General features: G+C 47.8%; 1 protein-coding gene across 1 annotated transcript; it reads left to right on the forward strand.

The window, feature by feature from the left end:
• Positions 1–28: 28 nt before the first annotated feature.
• Positions 29–21,662, forward strand: KLHDC10 (kelch domain containing 10). Its single transcript, XM_062634640.1, has 9 exons — positions 29–188; positions 12,718–12,939; positions 13,448–13,602; positions 14,762–14,910; positions 15,527–15,611; positions 16,624–16,690; positions 17,274–17,321; positions 18,764–18,903; positions 20,118–21,662. Exons 1-9 carry the CDS (start codon positions 68–70, stop codon positions 20,325–20,327), a joined length of 1,197 nt encoding a protein of 398 aa, XP_062490624.1. The 5' UTR covers positions 29–67; the 3' UTR covers positions 20,328–21,662.
• Positions 21,663–21,682: the final 20 nt, after the last annotated feature.

Genomic DNA, 21,682 nt, shown 5'->3' on the forward strand with positions numbered 1-21,682 from the left:
CTCGCCGCTGATTGGTTAGAGGCGGGGGCGGATACGGGAGCTTGCCCTGAGGAGAGCGGTTGGGGCCATGTCGGCGGCGGCCGGAGGGTGGGAGGGCGGCGGGCAGGGCCCTGGCAGCGCGGCGGGGGCCGGCGGCAGCGGCCTCCTCAACCGCTTCGTGCAGCTACCGGGCAGGCCCCGCTTCACCGGTGAGTGGCAGCCCCCGACCTCGGGTGTTGGGGGCCGGGGGCACCCCAAGGCGCTGAGGGGACGGGGACCCCATGGCTGGGGGGGTGACATCGGCCCCGCGGCTCTGGAGTATGCTGGGGGGATTTGGGGTACTCCATGGGTATGGGATGGGGAGGGGGTTGTGTGGGAAGGGCTGCGGTGTTCCCGGCCCAACAGGCCTGGGATATGGGGGTGCAGTGATAATGGGGGCGATTATCGCCTTATAAATGGGCGTAGGATGTTGAAGGGGACCCACAGGTTCGGGGGTGGAAGGGGGTTACCCCGTTCCTATGCCCCTAAAGGGTGGTGGTTCTCTCCCTAACTCAGCAGTTTCCATGCAGATGGTGATGCTCCACATGCCCATGGATAAGGGAAGAGTGGGGACAGGGAACCTCACAGTCCCATTTGGGGTCAGCCCCATCACAGTCACCCTGAGATCCTGAATGGGATTGTATGAGCCTCTGGTGACATTTCCCCCCCGGTCCCAATATATCAGGTTTTTGGGGTGAGGGGTCCCCTCCGTTGGAGGGGTGATGCTGGGATGCTGGGTCCAGGCAAGCAGAGGGCCATTGGGTGAGACATCAGCCCAGTCTTGTGCCCTAGGAAAGATGGTTCTTCCCCCTTTCCACCTTCCTTTTAGCAGTTTTGGTATGCTGGGGGGTTACCCCATGACTCTGGACCCCCAACCCCAAGAGCCCCAGGATATTAGGGGGAAGAGGTTGAGGTTACCCCCTAATCACAGCACTGGGGAGATCACCCCCTTCCCAAGAGCTTTGTGATATTGGAAGGAATATGAGGCACCCCATGGTTATGTGACTGGGGGAGTATCCAGTTGGTTTGGGGTCCCCTCACTTATCTCTACAGCACCCCAGTCCTCAAGGACCACATATTGCTGGGGGGGTGCCAGCCAGCATGGGGTTACCCAGGCTCAGGGCATCATTTTCTGCCCTGGCCCCACCACTCAGATTCCTCACTGGGGGATATGAAGTCCCTCACTGCCTATAGGCAGTGCACTGTCTGGAGCACCCACAGCAGCTGGGAAGGGGCTTTCAGACCAGGGTCTGTGTTTCTATCCATGTGGAGCCTGTCTCAAGCTGGATCTGCTGCAAGGATGAGCAAATCCCTTTGACTCTCCCGCAAGGCTGCTGTGAATGTGCTGAGTGGCTCCACACCTTCTATTTTTGGGCAGATTCTCAGACATGTTTCCTTCCTTCTGTAATAAAGGCCTTTTTTGGGAACACAGGATCTGATTATGTTCCTGAATTTAATCGTTGGCTTGAGTGAACTGGGAGCGCATCCCCCTGGTACAGCTGTAATGATCCCACTTCTACCTCTGGATTGTGTGCCAGTGTGGAATACTGCACACAGGGGCAGATGCTGCAGCCCTGGTGACACGCTGCCCCCATTCAGCTCAGCCTTATCACTTGAATCCAGCCTGAGCAAACCCAAAGCTGACTGTCCATCTTCCTGAAAAGCTTCTTGATAGAAAAAACCCATTTGAGCCAATTCCTGGAGTTTTCTCCCCATTTGACACCTGATAATGCCCTATTTCTAGAGCTCCAGCAGCAGCAGCAGCCTTTATGTAACCATTGAAACAGGGAGAGAGGAATGGGGTTTTTACCCCCCCTCCTTCCATTTCCTCCAGCCAGGTTTGCTTTCTTACCTTCCAGTTCTCTTCCAGAGTTTCCAGGAGCATTGCTTCATTTCCCCCCACCATCCAATGCCCTAGACTCTTTCCATAAGGAGCACTATCTCCTTTTAATCCCATTTTTATAAGAAATTACTGTTGCGAAAGCATGTGAAGAACTCGCAGCACGCTTTGGCATTGGATGTGTTTGCTACATGAATGCGTTTGCTACATCCCTATCTAGAGAGCTCTTTTTGCTCCTGTGTGTCATTTGAAGTAGATCTGAACTATCTCTTGGTTAAACACAAGAGCATACACATTGAATTAGGTGCTGCTCCTGTCACATTCTCCTTTTCCACCTACTTGAAGAGCAGATTTTAGACCTTTGTCATCTTGTTCGCTGTGGAGAATTTCATTTGCATGGAGAAATGACCACAAAAAAGTGAGCAGGCAGCAAGTGGGAGCTGGTGCCAGGGTTGTGCCGCTCCATTTGCTTTCTCAAGAGGAGCATTTCTCTTGAGGGTTTCTCCAGAGGGACATTTCTCAAGCAGCATCCACAAACCATGACTTAACGGCTCAAAAAAACCCCAAACAATTTGTGGTTTTGCTTTGTCATGATGGGTGAAGATTCTTTATGCATCTAAAATCATACTTTGGGGAAAGAAAAGGGAAGAGCAATTTTTAGGTGTTTGTAAGCTTTGGAAAGACCAAAAATGTCAACTGTAGGTGGTGTATGGTTTATTCTTCTCATCCATGTCCACATTTAAACTTTCAGTGTTTTCAACAGACTGTTGTGGTTAAGAGAATAGAAATAATCTGAAGACCAAAATATATCTTTGCCTCTCCCATTTATGCCCTTGCCTGGAGCTATCATTTCCCAGTGTAGCAGTCACATTAAGAGGTTTTCTGTATAGAGAGGTTCAGGTTTTAAACCCCAGGCATCCCAAGTCCCTTTGTCCTGGTTGGAATCAAGCTGAAAGCCATTTGGTTGAAGAGCAATGTCCATTTGATGCCTTAATCTTACCTTAAGAGAAACCTGGACAGCCTGGAAGGGTGGGCAAGCAAGAGCAGGATGAAGTTGAACATGACATCCCAAGGGTATCCCAGTATGGACTGGGATCTGTGTGGTGTGGGGAGCAGCCTTGCTAAGAGGGACCTGGGGGTCCTGGTGGACAAAAGGTTGTGTGTGAGTCAGCAGCAAAGGCAAATTGGGTCCTGGGCTGCATCCACAGAGACATTACTGGCAGAGAGGGATGGAATCATCCTAATCTATCCAGTGTTTGTCAGGCTGCTCCTGGGATGCTGTGTCCAGTTCTGGTCCCTACAAGTAAAGCAAAACAAGGGCAGACTGGAGAGGGTTCAGAGGACAGGTTGGTAGGAGAAGTGATTGAGAGCAGCCCTGAGGAGAAGGACTTGGGGGTGCTGATCAATGAGAAACTCCCCATGACCCGGCTTCAGTGTGCACTTGAGCCCAGAACCCCGCTTTGTGCTGGGCTGCACTCACCAGAGCATGAGCAGCAGCTCAGGGTGGGGATCCTGCCCCTCTGTTCTGTTCTGAGACCCCACTTGCAGCACTGTGTGCAGTTCTGGTGTCCTCACCACCAGAAGCACATGGAGCTGTTGGAGCAAGTCCAGAGGAGGCCATTAGGATGATCGGGGCTGGAGCACCTCCCATATGGAGACAGGCTGATAACATTGGTGCTGTTGAGCCTGAAGAAGAGAAGCTGTGTGGAGACCTCAGAGCAGCTTCCAGTGTCTGAAGGGGGCTACAAGGATGCTGGAGAGGGACTCTTCACCAGGGACTGGAGTGATAGGACAAGGGGTGATGGGTTCAAAGTGAAACAGGGAAAGTTCAGGTTGGAGATAAGGAAGAAGTTCTCCCCTGTGAGGGTGCTGAGGTGCTGGCACAGGGTGCCCAGAGAAGCTGTGGCTGCCCCATCCCTGGCAGTGTTCAAGGCCAGGTTGGACACAGGGGCTTGGAGCAACCTGCTCTAGTGGAAGGTGTCCCTGCTTGTGGCAGGGGGCTGGAACTGGAGGAGCTTTAAGCTCCCTTCCAACCCAAACCATTCCGTGATTCTGTGATATGGTCGAAGGTCTGGAGAACCTGCCCTGTGAGGAGAGGCTGAATAAGTCTGGAGAAGAGAAGGCTCAGGTGGAACCTCATCATGATTTCCTAGCACTTAAAGGGTGGCCATAAAGAGGATGGAGGATCTCTCTTCACAAGGAGCCACATGGAAAAGGCAAGGAGCAATGGGTACATGTTCCACCAGGAAAGGTTTCATCTCAATGTAAGAAAGACATTTTTTACAGTAGGAACAATCATTCACTGGAAGAGCCTCTCCAGGGACATGGTTCCCATCACTGGAGGGTTTCAAGATGCAACTGCACAAGGTGCTGAGTAATCTCATCTTGGCCTCCTTTCCCACAAGAGGATAGAGCAGATGAGTTTTCCAGGTCTCTTCTGACCTGGGCTGTCGTATGGTTCTCATATCCAGAATTCCTTTCCTTATTTGCCTTTTAGATTTTCACAAACCACAACCAACCCAAACAACACTCAGTTTTAGTGGTGTGAAATCTGTAATATATCCATTTCTGTGGCAAGTGTTTCCTCTTTTGCTCTGGTTTCTCAATAAAAACAGTTCACTCGTAAGAACTCCTTATTTTATTCTCTGCACTGGATGTTCTCTCATGTTACAATCCCATTCCTGTTTTACTAATCATGAGAAATACAGCTGGATGCTTGTAGAAATGTTTGAAGTATGTGATTGCTACAAAGAGGTTTGAAACCAGAAGCTCCCAAGAAGCAGGATGCAGAGGCAGGATGAAGAAGCAGACCAGCTCTGGATGTTGATCCAGTCCTTAAGCCTCTCACAGCTGAATGTGAGAATGAACATTCTCCTTGATACACAGCTTTAGGGACTTCACATGTTTGAAAGGCTCTTGGCCAGTAGCCTGAGCATTGTGTTTGGCATCTTTGGCTGTCCTTGGTGCTGGGCAGAGTCATCACTCAGGCATTGAGGGCCCAGGCTCAGCTGCTTTCTCTCTTGGGTGTTCTGGAAGGGAGCTGCGTGTTCTGGGGAGGCTGAACACAGATGGAGGAACAAACAGGTTTTAAACCTTCTCCTTGGTGTTGCATTTACATCCTCCTTATCCAAACGTTTGTAAAGTACTCTGATTACATGAGCCGGTATGAGAAAGATGAAGCTTTAAAGACTGGAGTCAAAGTCAATATTGACTTGTCACGTTCTCTGTCCTATGAGCTAGCAGCACTTTGGCTTGACCTAAATGTCCTTCAGAAGCCTTCCGGAAAGCATAAACGGAAAGGGAGATATTGAAACCTGCTCTTCCAGATGTTGAAAATACAGGTACCAGGGAAAATACACTGGTACCACCTTGAGAGAGCTTTAAGAAGCAGAGAAGAGAATGCACACATGCACCTTAGCTGTTCACCACTGGTTTGTTACTTTAGGAAGCAAGAGCCACTTTTGTGGCTTTTATTAGCTTTGAATCTGTAATTATTATGGAAGCAGAAGGAAGCAAAACACTGAGGCCAAAGCATCTTGCTGTAGGAGTCTAAATGTAAGAGACCTGCCCAAAATGAGTCTGCCCTGAATGAAGAACAACCTAGGAATCACAGTGAGAACTTGGCAACCATCACCCTTTCACTGTCTGTGTTGGATATAAGTGATCCTGGCTGGATCATTTGGATATATCTGGTTCTTGTGCATGTAAGTGATCAGAACCAGCTTATTTAACTATTTTGTAAAATCAAACCCTCCCCAGGATCTCACAGTGGGTTTTGTTATGTTAACTGCTTGATCCTTTACTGATGACCTTCCTGTGGATATTGTGATTAAAATAGATTGGGAAGAAAGGGAGGTCATAAAAAGCAGTGTTGGGGTTGCTGTTGGGAAAATGTTTGAGGCTACACCTGGTTATCTCTAGGTTATGCTCCAGGAATAAATAAACCCGTGCTTTGTTCTGCATGGTCTGGAGGAGGAAAGAAGGGCTTGGTTTAAAACACTTTAGCATAGTCTTTAAATCTGAATTTGAGGCACACATGAAATGGATTCCGTGAGACCCCACTTTGCAGCACTGTGTGCAGTTCTGGTGTCCCCAGCATCAGAAGGACATGGAGATGTTGGAGCAAATCCAGAGGAGGCCAAGAGGATGATCAGGGGCTGAAGCACCTCCCGTATGGAGACAGGCTGAGAACACTGGGGCTGTTGAGCCTGGAGAAGGCTGCATGGAGACCTCAGAGCAGCTTCCAGTGTCTGAAGGGGGCCTATGCTGGGGAGGGACTCTTCATTAGGGACTGTAGTGACAGGACAGGGGATAACGGGTTAAAACTTAAACAGGGGAAGTTTAGATTTGATATAAGGAGGAAGTTCTTTACTGTGAGGGTGGTGAGGCACTGGAATGGGTTGCCCAGGGAAGTTGTGAATGCTCCATCCCTGGCAGTGTTCAAGGCCAGGTTGGACAGAGCCATGGTTTAGTGTGAGGTGTCCCTGCCCATGGCAGGGGGGTTGGAGCTAGATGATCTTAAGGTCCTTTCCAACCCTAACTATTCTGTAATTCTGTAACTTCAGGTAACCTGCTGATGCCAGGGAATCTTTGTGCTGTTTTGTTTTGTTACTCCTGGCTATTTATAGATTTCTGTTGCTGTCAAGGTCCTGGAGTTGGAATTTAATAAACTTTGAATCTTGTGTTAGTCAGAATAGGAGCAGTATTTATGAACCAGCAGGTGCAATTCAGCTTTGTCCTCCCCTTAAAGAGGGACATTTTGACACCACTGGTGTCGTGTTGGACACCATTCAGGACCATTACATTTTCTCCTCCAAACTGAAGGGTTTCTTTACATTTTCTTAATGAACATCTTTGTTTTCTCCTCCGTCTCACCACAGACCTATTCTGGATTCAAAGTATTTGGAGAGATAAGAAACAGATGCCTCATGCATTGGTTGCTGTGCTGGATCACATCAGGAACAGATACTCATGTCACCTTTTTGCTTACTATCCTTTCTAATGATACCTCTTGCAGGAAAGGTGTTCCACTAGGAATCCACTTTAACAAAGTCAGTTTGGGACATCCCATCAGCTCCCTCTGAAGTCACCCTATGAATCACCTAAAAAGGGTGTTAACAGGTCAGTGCATAGTCGGCAAGCAGGTTTCTATAGGATAGCTTAGTCCTGAATTAGGTCCTGCCTTAGTTATGTCCCTGTTGTGATGTTTCAACTTCATTCTGTTTGTGGAGCTTCTTATTCTCTGCAAGTTTTATTGTTCCCACTTTGGCCCTCAGGACCAAGGAAAAGGAGTCTCCTTGTGAAATCACCTTCCTATCCTTCCTTTCTGCTTTGCTCTGGAGTCTTGAACTGGGATAACAAGTGCTTTCCAGATTATATCCATCCACTTGAAAGCCATTTTCTGTAACTGGCTTCATGACCAGATCTGTCTTGACACTGTGCTGCTGCTTTCCATGTCTGGGATCAGGGAATTCATAACAGGGCCTGTGACCTACAGCTTTTCATGGTGACAGAGCCTTGCTGTGCTTTGCTTAGTGTTGGGCACATCTTCAATCTGTGGCAGAATCAGCTCCTGGGGAGCTGGGCTTTGGTAACTCGAGGAGGAAGTTAGCAAGCCCTTGGGTGTTTCCCTCTTCCTGCCCCATCTGAAGTTTGCCCTTGTGTAATAGGCTCATTGCACGCCAGTAATCCTCAAGCACAAACTAATCCAAAACTTGGATGAAGAATTTCAGTAGGAGATGTGATTCATCTGATAAAACATCGTTAAATGGAAAGGCAGCCCTTCCTTGGAGGGCAGGTAACAGAGCTTGTCTGCTGAAGAAATCAATCTGAATTAAATAGGTTCAGCTTTTGCAGGTGTCTTCTTTAAGAACACAGAACTGAGGAATCTTTTTCTAAGACTTTGTTCTAAAGTGAATTAGAATCATAGAATCATAGAACAGTTTGTGTTGGAAGGGACCTTAAAGCTCATCCAGTTCCAACCCCCTGCCACAGGCAGGGACACCTCCCACTAGAGCAGCTTGCTCCAAGCCCGTGTCCAGCGTGGCCTTGAACACTGCCAGGGATGGGGCAGCCACAGCTTCTCTGGGCACCCTGTGCCAGCGCCTCAGCACCCTCACAGGGAAGAGCTTCTGCCTTATCTCCAACCTGAACTTCCCCTGTTTCACTTTGAGCCCATCACCCCTTGTCCTGTCATTACACTCCCTGATGAAGAGTCCCTCTCCAGCATCCTTGTAGCCCCCTTCAGACACTGGAAGCTGCTCTGAGGTCTCCACGCAGCTTCTCTTCTCTAGGCTGAACAGCCCCAGTGTTCTCAGCCTGTCTCCATGCAGGAGATGCTTCAGCCCCTTATCATCCTTGTAGCCTCCTCCGGACTTTCTCCAGCAGCTTCATGTCCTTCTGATGTTGAGGACACCAGAACTGCACACACTGCTGCAAAAGAGGGGTCTCAGCAAAGCAGAATGGAGGGGCAGTTAAGATCACTTCAATTCTTAATAGAAGAGTTTAGTGACAATTTAACTTGGTTTAACATTGTCCATTGCTTGCTTAGGTGACTCAGAAGATGTACTAAACTTTTTTCCCTGTTTAATGAGTAGATAAGTCATCTTCTCTGAACCTCTGGAAGTGGGAGGATCTAGTCCAGTGAGATGAAGGGGTCACTGACTGAAGAATGAAACTTAAATCCAGCAAGCTGGGAAACCTTTGGAGGGAAGTCAGTCCTTCATGTGGAGCATGGGTTGAGCAAACAAAGCTTGAATAGAGCAGAGAATTGAGAAGAGCAAAAGGAAATTGGTTGTGTTTGTAGCAGCAGGGGCTTTGGTTGGCCTTTCCAGTTCTTCTTTCCCTGGGAGTCACCACCATGTAGCAGGCACAGCAGGAGGAAACATTCTGGCTGCTGCCATCCCCAGTTTGATGCTCAACGCTGAAGACAGTGGATTTCCCCTGAGTTGTGAACTCATGGCCAGGGACAGGCCATGATCTATAGCTTCTGACAAAGTTACTGAGTGAGTGGTTAGTGGACTTCGTTCCTGTACTGCACAGAGTTCTTGGGTTTGATGGGAATAGACAGGGAAGTAGCGGCAGATGTGGTTTGCAGCAGGAATGCTGCAGGGGAAGGATGGGCCTTTCAGACTATCTCAATTGGGTACTTGGAATTACCTGGTTGACAGCAGCTCCAGCTTCTGATGCCCTTTCTGTGTCTTCAAAATATCTTCCAAAAAGCATCTTTTAAAGACAGGAGATGCATTTGCAGGTAAATGGAAAGAGGTGAAACCAGTTGGGATGTCTGTGGGCTTAATGTACCTGTCTTGCTATCTCAAGGACCTGCAAGCATCAAACATTGATCCCTTTCTGTTGAAACTTCAGTGTTCTGGAGCTTTATGGCAAAGTCCCTCTGATTCTGGGAGGTGAATGGCAGGGAAGGTCTCCTTGGTTTTGTTCTTTAATCTATTTTCTTTGAATTATGCTTCTTCCTTTTCAGTCTGTTGGCATTATATAGAACTCAGCCTTATTTATGTTGGGCACTTCTAAGGTTAGGCTGGACGAGATGCTGGGACATCTAGTCTAGACTCTGCTTTTGCCAAGAAAGGTTGGACCAGATGATCCTTGAGGTCTTTTCCAACCTGGGATTCCTTGAGTTTATGATTATTCTCTTCTCTTCCATCTGGAAAATTCTCATGGCAAGGGTTATAACTAGAGGGAAATAGGATCTATAGTTGATGTAACATTTGAACTCCTCATTCCCTGTCACCTTTTAAATTCAGTGAGTGACTGAATTAAATCCTCACTCCCCTGCAAAACATGTACATCAGTGCTCCTAATCCTTGCTGGAATTAAGCTCCTGTTCCAGTTCTTCCAAGTCTTCTCTTTGAGACCTTCAAGGCAAACATAGAAGAAGAAACAAGGAGGAGGAGCTGCCTGTGGCCAAGCGTAGACACGTGAGATCCTCTATAGGCTGCAGAGAGGCACAGGCGCTTCTCAAACACAGTTTTGTTTGCAGATCCTCAACATCAGATGAATTCCCCTCTTGAAGCATCTCCAATTTCAAGAGTCTGAAGGATCACTTTGACTGTAAATACCTTTATTGTCAATGTATTCACTTCAAACTGAATCCATCTCTTTGGATAGCTTCAGAGTTTCAAATAAAGAAGTTCCAAAGGGATGGATGTTTCTCTTTCCAGTTGTGAATCACCTCTAAAGCACGTAGTGTTTGTTTAATAGTTTAGGCCAGTAGCTTCCTGGCTGCCGCTATGAGTACATGTAACACCCACCCTTTCTGTGCTGCAGTGTCCATGCCACACCATGTGTCTGATGGCACTGCTCTGTCTCAGTAGCCAGGCCAAAGACTCCAGATTTTTCCACTAATTCCTTAACTTTCTTGCCCTCTCTTTCAGCCAGTGCTAATTTTATAATGCGGGAATTGCTGCAAGACACAATTATTACTGGAAACAACCCAAATCTGTCAAAACAGGCACAAGGACTTTGTCTGAACCATGCAGAGCAGCTGAATTCTGGACAAGAGCTGGGGCTTAAAGCAGCAAATGGGGAACATGATGAAGCAAAGCTGTTTGTGCTGAGTTAAAATTTATTACTGAGTCTGGACAAAGCATTTATTTCACCTTTGCTGTAGGAAAGATTCTTGATGCCTTGTTCATTGTTGTCTGATTTGTTGCTGAGAATTGTAACGGCCTCTAAGAAGCAAACATGGGTCCTACTTTGATGTTTCTCTGGGTCCTGTTCCGTCCTAGAAGTGTGTAAAAGAGCTGTGGGATCAATTGGGTGGTGAAGATCTCTGGTTTGTTTGGGTGAAGAGTCTTCCATGAACTTCTTTTGATGGTTCAGGGCCAAGTTGGATGGGGCTTGGAGCAACCTGCTCTAGTGGAAGTTACCCCTGCCCATGACAGGGGGTTGGAACTGGATGAGCTTTAAGGTCCCTTCTAACACAAACCAGCCTGAGATACGATTTTGGGGGGTTTCTCTTTACTGTCAACTGAACCAAAGCAGGTCTTGAGGTGCCACAAGCAGAGGATGTGCTTAAGGGAGTGATGGTTACGCACTGAAGTTGTACAGCTGGGGGACTATTATGTATCCTCCTCAAGATGAAGCTTAGAGTTACTCTCACCATAACACTTGTATTGCATAGAAAACATGATTTTTGAAACTTCCCTGTTCTCTACACTTGTCTCAGACCAGCTTCTTTGTTCGGGACCTGATCATTTTCTGTTCCTTTCATTTTTTTAATTCCTTATGTGGACCTGTATCTTGTAGGAAAAAAATCCATGTCTGGCACTCTGCTTGGCTCTTGCTGTGCATCGAACCCGAGCAAGCTTGGAATTGCTTTTGGATCAATTGCTGTTCTCCAACAAGAATATTGCTCTGTAGGTTCTCCTGGACTGAATCAGTCTTTTATTGTCTATTCCAGTTGAGTCCTGAGCCTGTCCTCCCTGCTTTTATTCCCATTGGCTTATAGTAAAGAGGGTGGGCAGCCCTTTTGGGAAGGGCTGTGTCTGCCTGTAGTGAAGCATCTGTAGGATCTTAGATGGGTTCCCTCTATGCATCCTCCCAGTGAAAGTGCCTTTGTCTACGAGCAGATTTTCATCATGGAATGGTTTGTGTTGGAAAGGACCTTAAAGCTCATCCAATTCCAACCCCCTTCCGTGGGCAGGGACACCTTCCACTAGAGCAGCTTGCTCCCAGCCCCTGTGTCCAGCCTGGCCTTGAACACTGCCAGGGATGGGGCAGCCACAGCTTCTCTGGGCACCCTGTGCCAGCGCCTCAGCACCCTCATAGGGAAGAGCTTTTGCCTAAGAGCTCATCTCAGTCTCCCCTCTGGCAGGTTAAAGCCATTCCCCTTCTCCTTTCCCTACAGGCCCCTGTCCAAAGCCCCTCTCCAGCTTTCCTGTATCCCCTTTATGCACTGGAGCTGCTCTGAGATGTTCCCTTCAGGAGCCTTCTCTTCTCCAGGCTGACCCAGCCCAGCTCTCTCAGCCTGGCTCCAGAGCAGAGCTGCTCCAGCCCTTGCAGCATCTCCGTGGCCTCCTCTGCACTCACTCCAACAGCTCCACATCCCTCTTGTGCTGTTGTCCCAGATATTTGCTGTATCAGACCTGTGTTGCTTAATGTTTAGGTAGCCGAAGGGTGTCCAAGGTGAAAGAGCCTTCTTGAGATACAAGGTGCCAGGAGCAAAAGAGAAGAAACTAAGAGCAGGTTTTTGTAGGAGGGCAGAGCAAATCATTACTTTTCTTCTTTATTCCCATCTGGCAGCTCAAATATAAACATTTTGGAACTGTTTCCTAAGTGAAATCTGCCACAGATTGTGACAGAAGGGGAATTTGTAAGATAGCTCATAAATTGGTCTCATGGAAGGATTGTTGTGCATCACCCTGCAGGCAGGTCTCTAGGCTGCTGTGGTCCAGGGGCTGGAGACATGAATGAGATGGTGACATAGAATCACAGAATGGTTTGGGTTGGAAAGGACTTTAAGGTCATCCAGTTCCAGCCCCCTGCCTGGGCAGGGATGCCTCACACTAGACCATGCCACCCAAGGCTCTACTTGGAGAAGTGGATCTGTCACTACAGAGCTGTGTCCTCCTGGCTGCAGATGTGCTTCCCTGCGGCTAAACACCAGACACTCTTGTTGGAGGACCACCAGAGAGCTGGAATTGCTCTGTTCTGGAGCCAGGCTGGGAGAGCTGGGCTGGTTCCGCCTGGAGAAGAGAAGGCTCCTAAAGGGGAGACCTTAGAGCAGCTCCCAGTGCCTATAAGGGCCACTAGCTGATGTATTCCTGACCCTCACATGCAACCTCAGCTCCCCTGCTGTCCATTCACTGAAGCTCTTTCAACTTCTTGTTTTGTTGTAGGCCACAGATCTCCACCAGCAAGAAGTGGCCATCGTTGTGTGGCGGATAATGCCAACTTGTATGTGTTTGGAGGCTACAACCCTGACTACGAGGAGTCTGGAGGGCCAGAGAATGAGGACTACCCCCTCTTCAGGGAACTCTGGCGGTACAACTTTGCTACAGACACCTGGCACCAGATGAGCACTGAAGGCTACATGCCCAGGGAACTGGCCTCCATGTCACGTACGTATGGAAACTCAATTCCTGTGCACCCTCTCCTGAAGCTATTTTAATCGGTGTCCCTTGTGGAATGCAAAACTGGGCAAGAACTGGGCAATCTGGATCCTATTTCCAGCTGTAGGCCTTGAGTTTGGGTTGCTTTTGTGATTTTTACTTTCCCCCTTTGCTCAGGTTAAGGCAAAGAATTTCAAATGCAAGAGGTTGTCCTCAGGTATTTAACAGTTGCATTGCACCTGCGCCTCCAGCAGGTTGATGCTCGGTGCACTCAGACATCCCAGAGCATCCCAAAATAGATCTCTTTGTTCACTACTCATTTTTAAAAGTAGGCCTTTGGTTTCCATGGTTTTAGGTTGCTTTCTTTCTGCTTTAGGGCATTTCAAAGCCATAAATGCAGAGTGTGAATTGTAGGGTATTGAACAATACTGAATTCTCTGTTGTCTCCAGAGCAGTCTTGTTCTGTTTCACTGCATCTCACAGCAACGACTCTCACTGCTCTGTCTCTTTCCCCTAGTTGTGCTTCATGGCAACAACCTGCTGGTGTTTGGGGGTACTGGGATCCCGTTTGGGGAGAGCAATGGCAACGACGTCCATGTCTGCAATGTCAAGTACAAAAGATGGGCTCTACTCAGCTGCCGAGGAAAGAAACCAAATCGAATCTATGGGCAGGTATGAAGGACAGAGCCTTGTGAGGCACTTTGTGCCTGTGTACACTGGGCTGTGTGCCACAGAGCACAGAGCTCTCTTCTCTGCTAGTTGTTCTCTGTGTATGTAAATAGAGGCAGGTTCACTCATAAATAGAGCAGTCTTGGTTCTTTAGGTTTTCAAAGGAGTAGTTTTCTCGTAGTTAGAAAAGCCAGAATTTGTTCACTAGCTGCCAGATGCAGTTGAATGCAAAAGTATGCCTGATTTAAGGAATGGTTCTAGAGTTCTAGGTAGGTTCTAGAGTTGCACTGCAGCCTCCTTAAAGCCTTTAAAACTCAAATTATAAACAAAAACAGTGGCCAGTAGATCTTATTTGTAATAGAATAACAACTTTGAGGACTTTCCATAATATCCTGGGTAAGGGTAAACATGATGTACAAAACAACAGATTGACTCTCACAGGAGGCTGCTACCTTTTGCTGTGCTTTCCAATAATACTCCCAATGTACTTGTGGTGCAGACATTTATAACCCATCTAATGTCTCCTTCAGATGTGTACCAGATGGTTGGATAAAGAAAGCAGTATTCCCTTTTCTCAGTTCAGCTTGAGCTGGCGTTGGGCAAACAGGTAGGTGGGAGCAGAATGTCTCTGCTTCCACCTTGGACTGCACCAGGGAATGGTGCCTTCACAGTTTTGGTAGGGTAATAGTCCTGTGTGCTTTCCAATTGCACACTCTCTCTGTTGTTGAGTCTGAATTGCCCACTGTGGGGTTTCCCCTGTTATCCTTAATGCCACTGGCTATCTGGTAGGTGTTTTATAAGAATCCCTGTAACAGTATCTATATAAGGTCAGCATGGAAGAGATTTAGGGTTAACTGCGCTTTGGGTTTAGCTCCTGAGAGCCCCTGCTGCGCTGATCTGCCTTGTGTGATGCCTAAAACTCAGCAGCTCCACTTCTAGGTCTTCATCTTGTGATCACGGAGTTAACTTTCTACTCTTACAAACACCTCCTGCCCCCCATCTGTTGTATATCATCTTTGTTGTTATATCATCATGTTGCTCACTTTGTGAACTATAGGTAGAGCTTTTCAGGCAGTGTCTTGCTTTGGGAGGGCAGGAACCCTCTCTCAGACAGAGGATGTCACATGTCCTTTTTAACTGGTTTCTCTCTGTTACCTGCCAGGCCATGGCCATCATCAATGGTTGTCTCTATGTGTTTGGAGGAACAACTGGTTATATTTACAGCACTGACCTCCATAAGCTTGACCTCAACACTAGAGAGTGGATCCAGCTGAAACCAAACAACATGTCCTGTGACATGCCAGAGGAGAGGTGAGAAGCTGGGCAGTCTCAAAGAGCTTTTGCACTGGGGACTCACCACCTTTACTGGGAGTGAGAGGCTGAGAACACACAGGCAGGGTGCTCTTAGAGCAGTGTTTTTGGCTGTGAACCTGCCACAGCCAGTGCTGCAGCAGTCTGGTGTGCAAGGGGATGTGAAGCCTTTGCCAGGATGCTGATTTGGACTTTGTGGTGCCAGAACAGAGCTGGGGACCTGCAGCAGCTGGTGAGTGCTGAGGAAGGGAAGAGGTTCCAGTTGCTCCTTGTCCCTTGTCCTGTTCTGTACCAAGGTGTGGAGGAAGGAGGGCAGGGAGACCAATCTGTGACCATCTTAGGTTGGAATATTGATGGTTATCATGGTGCTCCATAAATCGTTGTATTTAAGTTCTGTGGTGCTCTGCTCTCAGAAGATGCCTTTCAGGCTTGTGGGGTGCAGCTTAGACTGCTCATGAAAGCTGCCACATCTGAATGCTCTCAACCTGAGGGGCTGATGCAGCATGGCCAGGCTTGGGGTGTCTGCTTAAACCACTACAATGTAATGGTATTTTACAGAAGGCTTTTGTTGTTGCACTGACTGCTTGTGCTGCAAAGTCCTTTTTGATACTTCCAGGTACAGACATGAAATAGCCCACGATGGTCAACGGATTTATATCCTGGGAGGTGGAACTTCCTGGACAGCTTATTCCTTAGATAAGGTAATCAGCTTCATTTTGCACATCTGTTATCAAAGATTCTCCTTTTAAAACACTTAGGACATCTTTCTAAATGTTGTACTTGTGCCAAAACAGGAAAGTGCAAATACCTAAAGGTGGGCCTGCAGGAAACCTGGAGAGGGGCTTTGGACAAGGACCTGTAGGGCCAGGCCAAGGGGAATGGCTTTAACCTGCCAGAGGGGAGACTGAGATGAGCTCTTAGGCAGAAGCTCTTCCCTGTGAGGGTGCTGAGGCGCTGGCACAGGGTGCCCAGAGAAGCTGTGGCTGCCCCATCCCTGGCAGTGTTCAAGGCCAGGTTGGACACAGGGCTTGGGGCAAGCTGCTCTAGTGGAAGGTGTCCCTGCCCGTGGCAGGGGGCTGGAGCTGGAGGAGCTTTAAGGTCCCTTCAACCCAAACCATTCCATGATTCTAAAACGAAGCAATTCCTTGTTCATATATTGATATGGTGACTCTTTTCTTCTCTTCCCCCTTAATTGTAAGCTTTAATTTCCTTTCTTGTGGTACACGTTTCTCTCTGATACAACTTGGGGAGGGAAGAACAAAATCATCTTGAACACCAAAATGATAAATGAGGACACTTCAAATAGTGCTCTGCTTCCAAATAAGCTGAAACTGCAGCAGGGAAATGACTTTTTCTCTCTCCATTTTCTGCATTTCTTTTCTCCTTACGTGCAGTATGAACTAGGTATTTCTAAACACTTATGAGAACTGGAGGGCGTGGGTTTAATGTCTTCAGGTTTGAGAAGCACTGTTCTTTTTCTTCAGCTGTAGGGCTCAAATAGCAAAGCCTGAGATGAAAACTTTAGGAAGCTGCTATTCTTTGAAGGTGATTTTATACCTGCTTAGTCACTGGCTGAGATTAGCTATTTTTGGTTTTACACTTAACGAGAAAGAGGTGGTATTTATAGTGGCTTCCTGGGTCAGAGCCTGAAACTGCGTCATCGGCGTGATGGGAGGGCCAGGAGGAACTAATGGCTCCTCTTTATCTCTTCAGATCCATGCCTACAACATTGAAACCAACACCTGGGAGGAAATTGCCACAAAACCTCATGAAAAAGTTGGTGAGTCTGGAATTTCCCCCTGGAATTTCCCTTAGATAGTGGCCAAGATGCTTGAAGATGCAGTTTTTTGGCAGGCTAAAAGCCTTCTTCATAACCTTGTTGTACAGCGTGTGACAGCACTGGCTTCAAGGTCCTGCTTGTTTAGAGCTTAAACCCATCTGAAGCATATTTAGCAGCCTGGCTTCTCTCCCTCCCTGGCTGGGAAGGATGACAGTGGCTGGCTCTCCTCCCAGAAGAAGATACACATCACCTCTGCTCCCTCTGAGGGACCACATGCTGGCCTGGGTAGCAGTAAGGGTTTCCCTGGAACCTTGGCTGCTGCTTTCACCAGGCCAGAGCTGAAAGCTGGAGTCTGGGGGGAATGAGATTCCAGCACATTTCTTCCTTCTCTGGAGAGCAAGTAGGAGTCAAACCTGAAACAGCAGTTGCTCAATTAGAGATGTTACACCTGGGATTGTAGAAAGAAGCCCCTTATAAAGGAAGCAAGTGCCTCCTATCCATGATTATGTGTTGAAATATAATCACCAGTTTGCCCAAGCACTTTGAAGCAACTATAACAGATTTTTCTCTTCATTCTCCTCAGGCTTCCCAGCAGCCAGAAGATGCCATAGCTGTGTTCAGATCAAAAATGGTAAGATCTGCCTTGAGTATTGGTGTATCTTATACAACCTAGCAATGAGAACCTCCTCCTTCTAGCCTGAGAGCTGCTGGCCTCCAGCACACATTTGGGACTACTGCAGGGCACATGTGTCTTTTATGGAAGAGGATTTCTTTCTCATTAACAGGCCTTAAGCTGCCCAGTTGGCACCACTCTGCTTCCCAGGAAAGTGCTGGAGCCACCATCCCTGCAAGTGTTCACACACCATGTAGCTCAGGCCCTCAGTGCCAGGGGTTAGTGGTGGCCTTGTCAGTGCTGGGGAATGCTTGGACTTGATGCTCTTAAAGGTCTTTTCCAACCTGGCTGATCCCTTGATTCTATGAGGGATCTTGCTGCTGTAGGTGAATTTACTTCTGCCCTGAACAGTCACTTCCTGGAATTCTGTGGTATTTTATGCAACATCTAAAGCTCATATGGCCACCTCAGTGTAAAATACCACATTTTAGCCATGAGTATCCGTGGTGCTTTGCAACTTACTGGTTACAAGCTCCTGAACAGGTATGAATGATGCTACTGCTGCATCTTGAGGGCTGTATAGTCTTTACTGAAAGTCAAAGTGAGGCCAAGTCCTGGAATCCAAGTTCTGAGATGAGATTGTTCAGGGATGATCTTAAGGTCCTTTCCAACGCTAACTATTCTGTGATTCTGTCATTACTGTGGGGGTGGTGAGGCACTGGAATGGGTTGCCCAGGGAAGTTGTGAATACTCCATCCCTGACGGTGTTTAAGGCCAGGTTGTATTGAGCCTTGGGTGACACGGTTTAGTGTGAGGTGTCCCTGCCCATGGTAGGGGGGTTGGAACTGGGTGATCTTAAGATCCTTTCCAACCCTAACTATTCTGTGATTCTATGATTTCTTCTGATCAATGTCAGAAGGTAGAGAAGGCTCCAGGGAGACTTTAAAGCAGCTCCAGTGCCTAAAGGAGCTACAGGAAAGCTGGAGAGGGGCTTTGAACAAGGGCCTGTAGGGACAGGCCAAGGGGAATGGCTTTAACCTGCCAGAGGGGAGACTGAGATGAGCTCTTAGGCAGAAGCTCTTCCCTGTGAGGGTGCTGAGGCGCTGGCACAGGGTGCCCAGAGAAGCTGTGGCTGCCCCATCCCTGGCAGTGTTCAAGGCCAGGTTGGACACAGGGGCTTGGAGCAAGCTGCTCTAGTGGAAGGTGTCCCTGCCTGTGGCAGGGGTTGGAACTGGAAGAGCTTTAAGGTCCCTTCCAACCCAAACCAGGCTGGGATTCTGTAAGTGGCTTCTGTGCTGGGACCAGTTTGGGAGGTTCTGAGATCTTCTGTTGAGGTAGAACAATTGTTGATCCTAAAACTCCTCTGGAAAGGTGATCACTGACTTAGTCCCAGCATGTTCTGCAGTTACTGCACCAAGGATGGCTGGGTCTGTAAGCACTTTGGCTTTCCTCTCTTACAGATGTGTTTGTTTGTGGAGGCTACAATGGAGAAGCGATTCTGGGAGACATTTGGAAGTTGAATCTACAAACTTTCCAGTGGGTCAAGCTGCCGGCTGCCATGCCAGAGCCAGTGTATTTTCACTGTGCTGCTGTCACACCAGTAAGTGACTCATTTGTTTCCTACGAATCTGAAGATCAAGCTATTCATCCAACCACTGTGACGTTTGTGTGGGCTGCAGATAGAGCTGAAGCAGGGTTACCAAGGAGGTGACCTCCACTTTAGGAGCTAAAGGCTTGTGTGAGGTCACTGCATTGACTGCTTTTACTCCTGCTGCTCTTTGAAGAGCTGGAACACGCAGTTATGTTCTGCTCTCTAAAAGCAGTGATGCATTTTAGCTTTTAAACTGTATCGGCTCTGAGGACTAATTCCATGTATGAGTAGCAGTTCCTGTTTGTAGAAGGAAAAAGGACAAATAGTGCCCTAAGTAAACTGCTTTTGCTTACTGAGAACAGCCTGAGGTGAAGGATTACAGGTGAGTAGCTCTCTTTGGAAGACACTGCTAACAAAATATAGGTTAGTATAGGAAGTATTTATATATATAACAAAGTATAGGAAGGTATTGCCAGAGCTGTTTGTGTTAACCAGAAGCTTAGAGACCTGTGACTGATAGGCTGCAGGCAGCAAGAAAGACATTTAGCTGTGATTTCAGCTCATCATCACCTTAGGGCAGTGGGTGAGGGCAGAAATCAGGTTCTTTGGTTGTAAGTGCAGATTTCACCTCATTTGGATGTAGCTATAAATGCAGCTTCTTGGGAAACTGGTCTGATCAAGGTGTTTCCCAAGCAGGGAACTGCAGGTGGGTGCCTGGAATGCCCTTTGTTTTCCTGTATATTGAAGAAATGCCACTCACAAAATAGGTTAGCAGCTGAGCTTCTCCCATTTCCCGTGTCACTCCTGTGCTGAGGTAGCAGAGGGAATGCAGCATATGTATGTATGGTGGGGGTTTAGTTTAAAAGAGCACATTTTTTTTAGCTGAAACCAAGCATGGTTCCATACTAATTTATTAATGCTTTGCCCAACTCTTAAAATGTATTTTTGGGGGTAGAATTCACCTAAATACGGAGCAGAGCTCTCAGAATAGCAGATCCATGCTTTGGGATGAGCCCTTCAACACTGATTCCTCCCCTTGGCTATGAGAGGAGCACGACTGGCTCAGGCAGTGACATTTCTATGTGCACACAGAGGTGTGTGAGCTGAATCTCACTCTGTGATTTAACCAGCTGGGAATCTGGAGAGCTAAATCCTGCTTTTCCTGCCTGTGTTACCCCTCAGCACCTTCTGTGCCCTGTGTAACTCCCTCTTTTCCCACCTAGGCTGGCTGCATGTACGTTCATGGAGGGGTGGTCAACATCCATGAGAACAAACGAACTGGCTCTCTGTTTAAAATGTGGCTGGTGGTGCCCAGCCTGCTGGAACTGTCCTGGGAGAAGCTCCTGGAATACTTCCCTCACTTGGCAATCCTCTCCAGATCTCAGCTTTTGCACCTTGGACTGACACAGGGACTTGTTGAGCGACTAAAATAAGACCAGCTCATGCTTCCGTCCAAGACATACTACGTTCCAGAAGCCCCCTTCCCACCTCCCCTTATTTATGGATACCATGGATGGTCTTGCTAAGAACATGGAGGAACCTGCTCAGCGCCTTATTCAGCAACTACATCGATGCCTTCCTAGAGATTGTTACTTTCAGTTGTTGAAAAGCCACTTTTTATTTATGGATCTCTAAATTACACCATTAATCCAAAAAACTGTTCTCTGGTACTGTTTCATAACATCCAGCCATCAATCTGGTGTCAGCACATGCTTGCGACTAAACTGGGGAGGGTGGGAGCTTTGGGAATATCCAAGCCCATGCTTACATGTGGTGCACTTTTATTTCCACAGGCTGTATCTAACAGAGGATGCTCAGTGTAGAGCAACAGCCACCCTATTCTTTTGCTTTGGAGAACACTCATCCCCTGCCACCCAGCTGAACTCTCTAAACCCAAGAGCTCCTGCTTTTGAAGGCTTTGCATGTGTTCCATGGGCATGTTCCTATCTCTTGGAGCTTCAGAAGACGGCTGGAACATCGCATGGGGCAGCGAGTGAAGCTTTGCCTGTGCAGCTTTTCCAGTGCAGTGACTTGAACCACCCCCTGTCTGTGTGTTCCTCACCTATTCATGTGGAAATGTTTGCTTGGAAGACTGCTTAAAAGTTGCCACTTCCTGGACTATTGTGTAGTTTACTCAGGGTGCTGAGGGGAGGGAAAGGTTTGTGCTGAAGCTGTTTTAACTCTTGCTGCTCATCTTGCAACAGCAAAAACTCACCCTGGAGCTGTCAGAGCTCGCTTTTAACCTGCAGCACATCAGACCCAGTGCCTGGGTGTGAGCTTTGTGTTTTCCTTCCTCCCATATAGCACATGTTGGCCTTTTTCTACTTGGCTTCATGTTCCCCTGGGGTGGGGATGTTATTGCTGTGTGTGTTTTTAACCAAGGTTCCCAGGTGGCTTCCTGGAAGCTCATGTATTGCTTATCCCAGGAAACACAGCATCAAAAGAAGGGGAGAGGGAAGATCTCTCCCTCTTGCTGTAAGCAGTGGTCATGGCCACACAGGCAGGAGGCTGGCCCCTGTGTTGCTGTGCTCCATATACAGTGATGTTGGCTCTGGAGCCCACACTAATGGCTGTTGGAGCAGCTCCACCTGGCTGGCATCACATTCGTGCAAAGTCCTTTTCAGTTGAAGACCATTTTTAAGTGCCTTTTCTTTTAAATCAGCTTTTCTAAGTCCCTTCCCCTTCCTCCCATCAGAGACAAAGGGGTCACTTGGGGGTTTTGAAGAGATTACGTTTAAATAAACCATAGCATTGGCTTTGTGTTGTTATTTCAACAGCACTGCCTCAT

The sequence above is a fragment of the Pezoporus occidentalis genome, unplaced genomic scaffold (assembly GCF_034315485.1).
Source record: "Pezoporus occidentalis ecotype Australia unplaced genomic scaffold, CSIRO_AGI_Poc_V1 ctg431, whole genome shotgun sequence".
In the NCBI taxonomy this organism is placed as follows: Eukaryota; Metazoa; Chordata; class Aves; order Psittaciformes; family Psittacidae; genus Pezoporus; species Pezoporus occidentalis.

Excerpts from the sequence above, each read along its gene's own strand:
- KLHDC10 (XM_062634640.1), top strand. The coding sequence starts at position 68 with ATGTCGGCGGCGGCCGGAGGGTGGGAGGGCGGCGGGCAGGGCCCTGGC. Across the intron at positions 12,940-13,447 it reads GGAACTGGCCTCCATGTCAC|TTGTGCTTCATGGCAACAAC; the intron begins GTACGTATGGAA and ends TCTTTCCCCTAG. Across the intron at positions 14,911-15,526 it reads TGTGACATGCCAGAGGAGAG|GTACAGACATGAAATAGCCC; the intron begins GTGAGAAGCTGG and ends TGATACTTCCAG.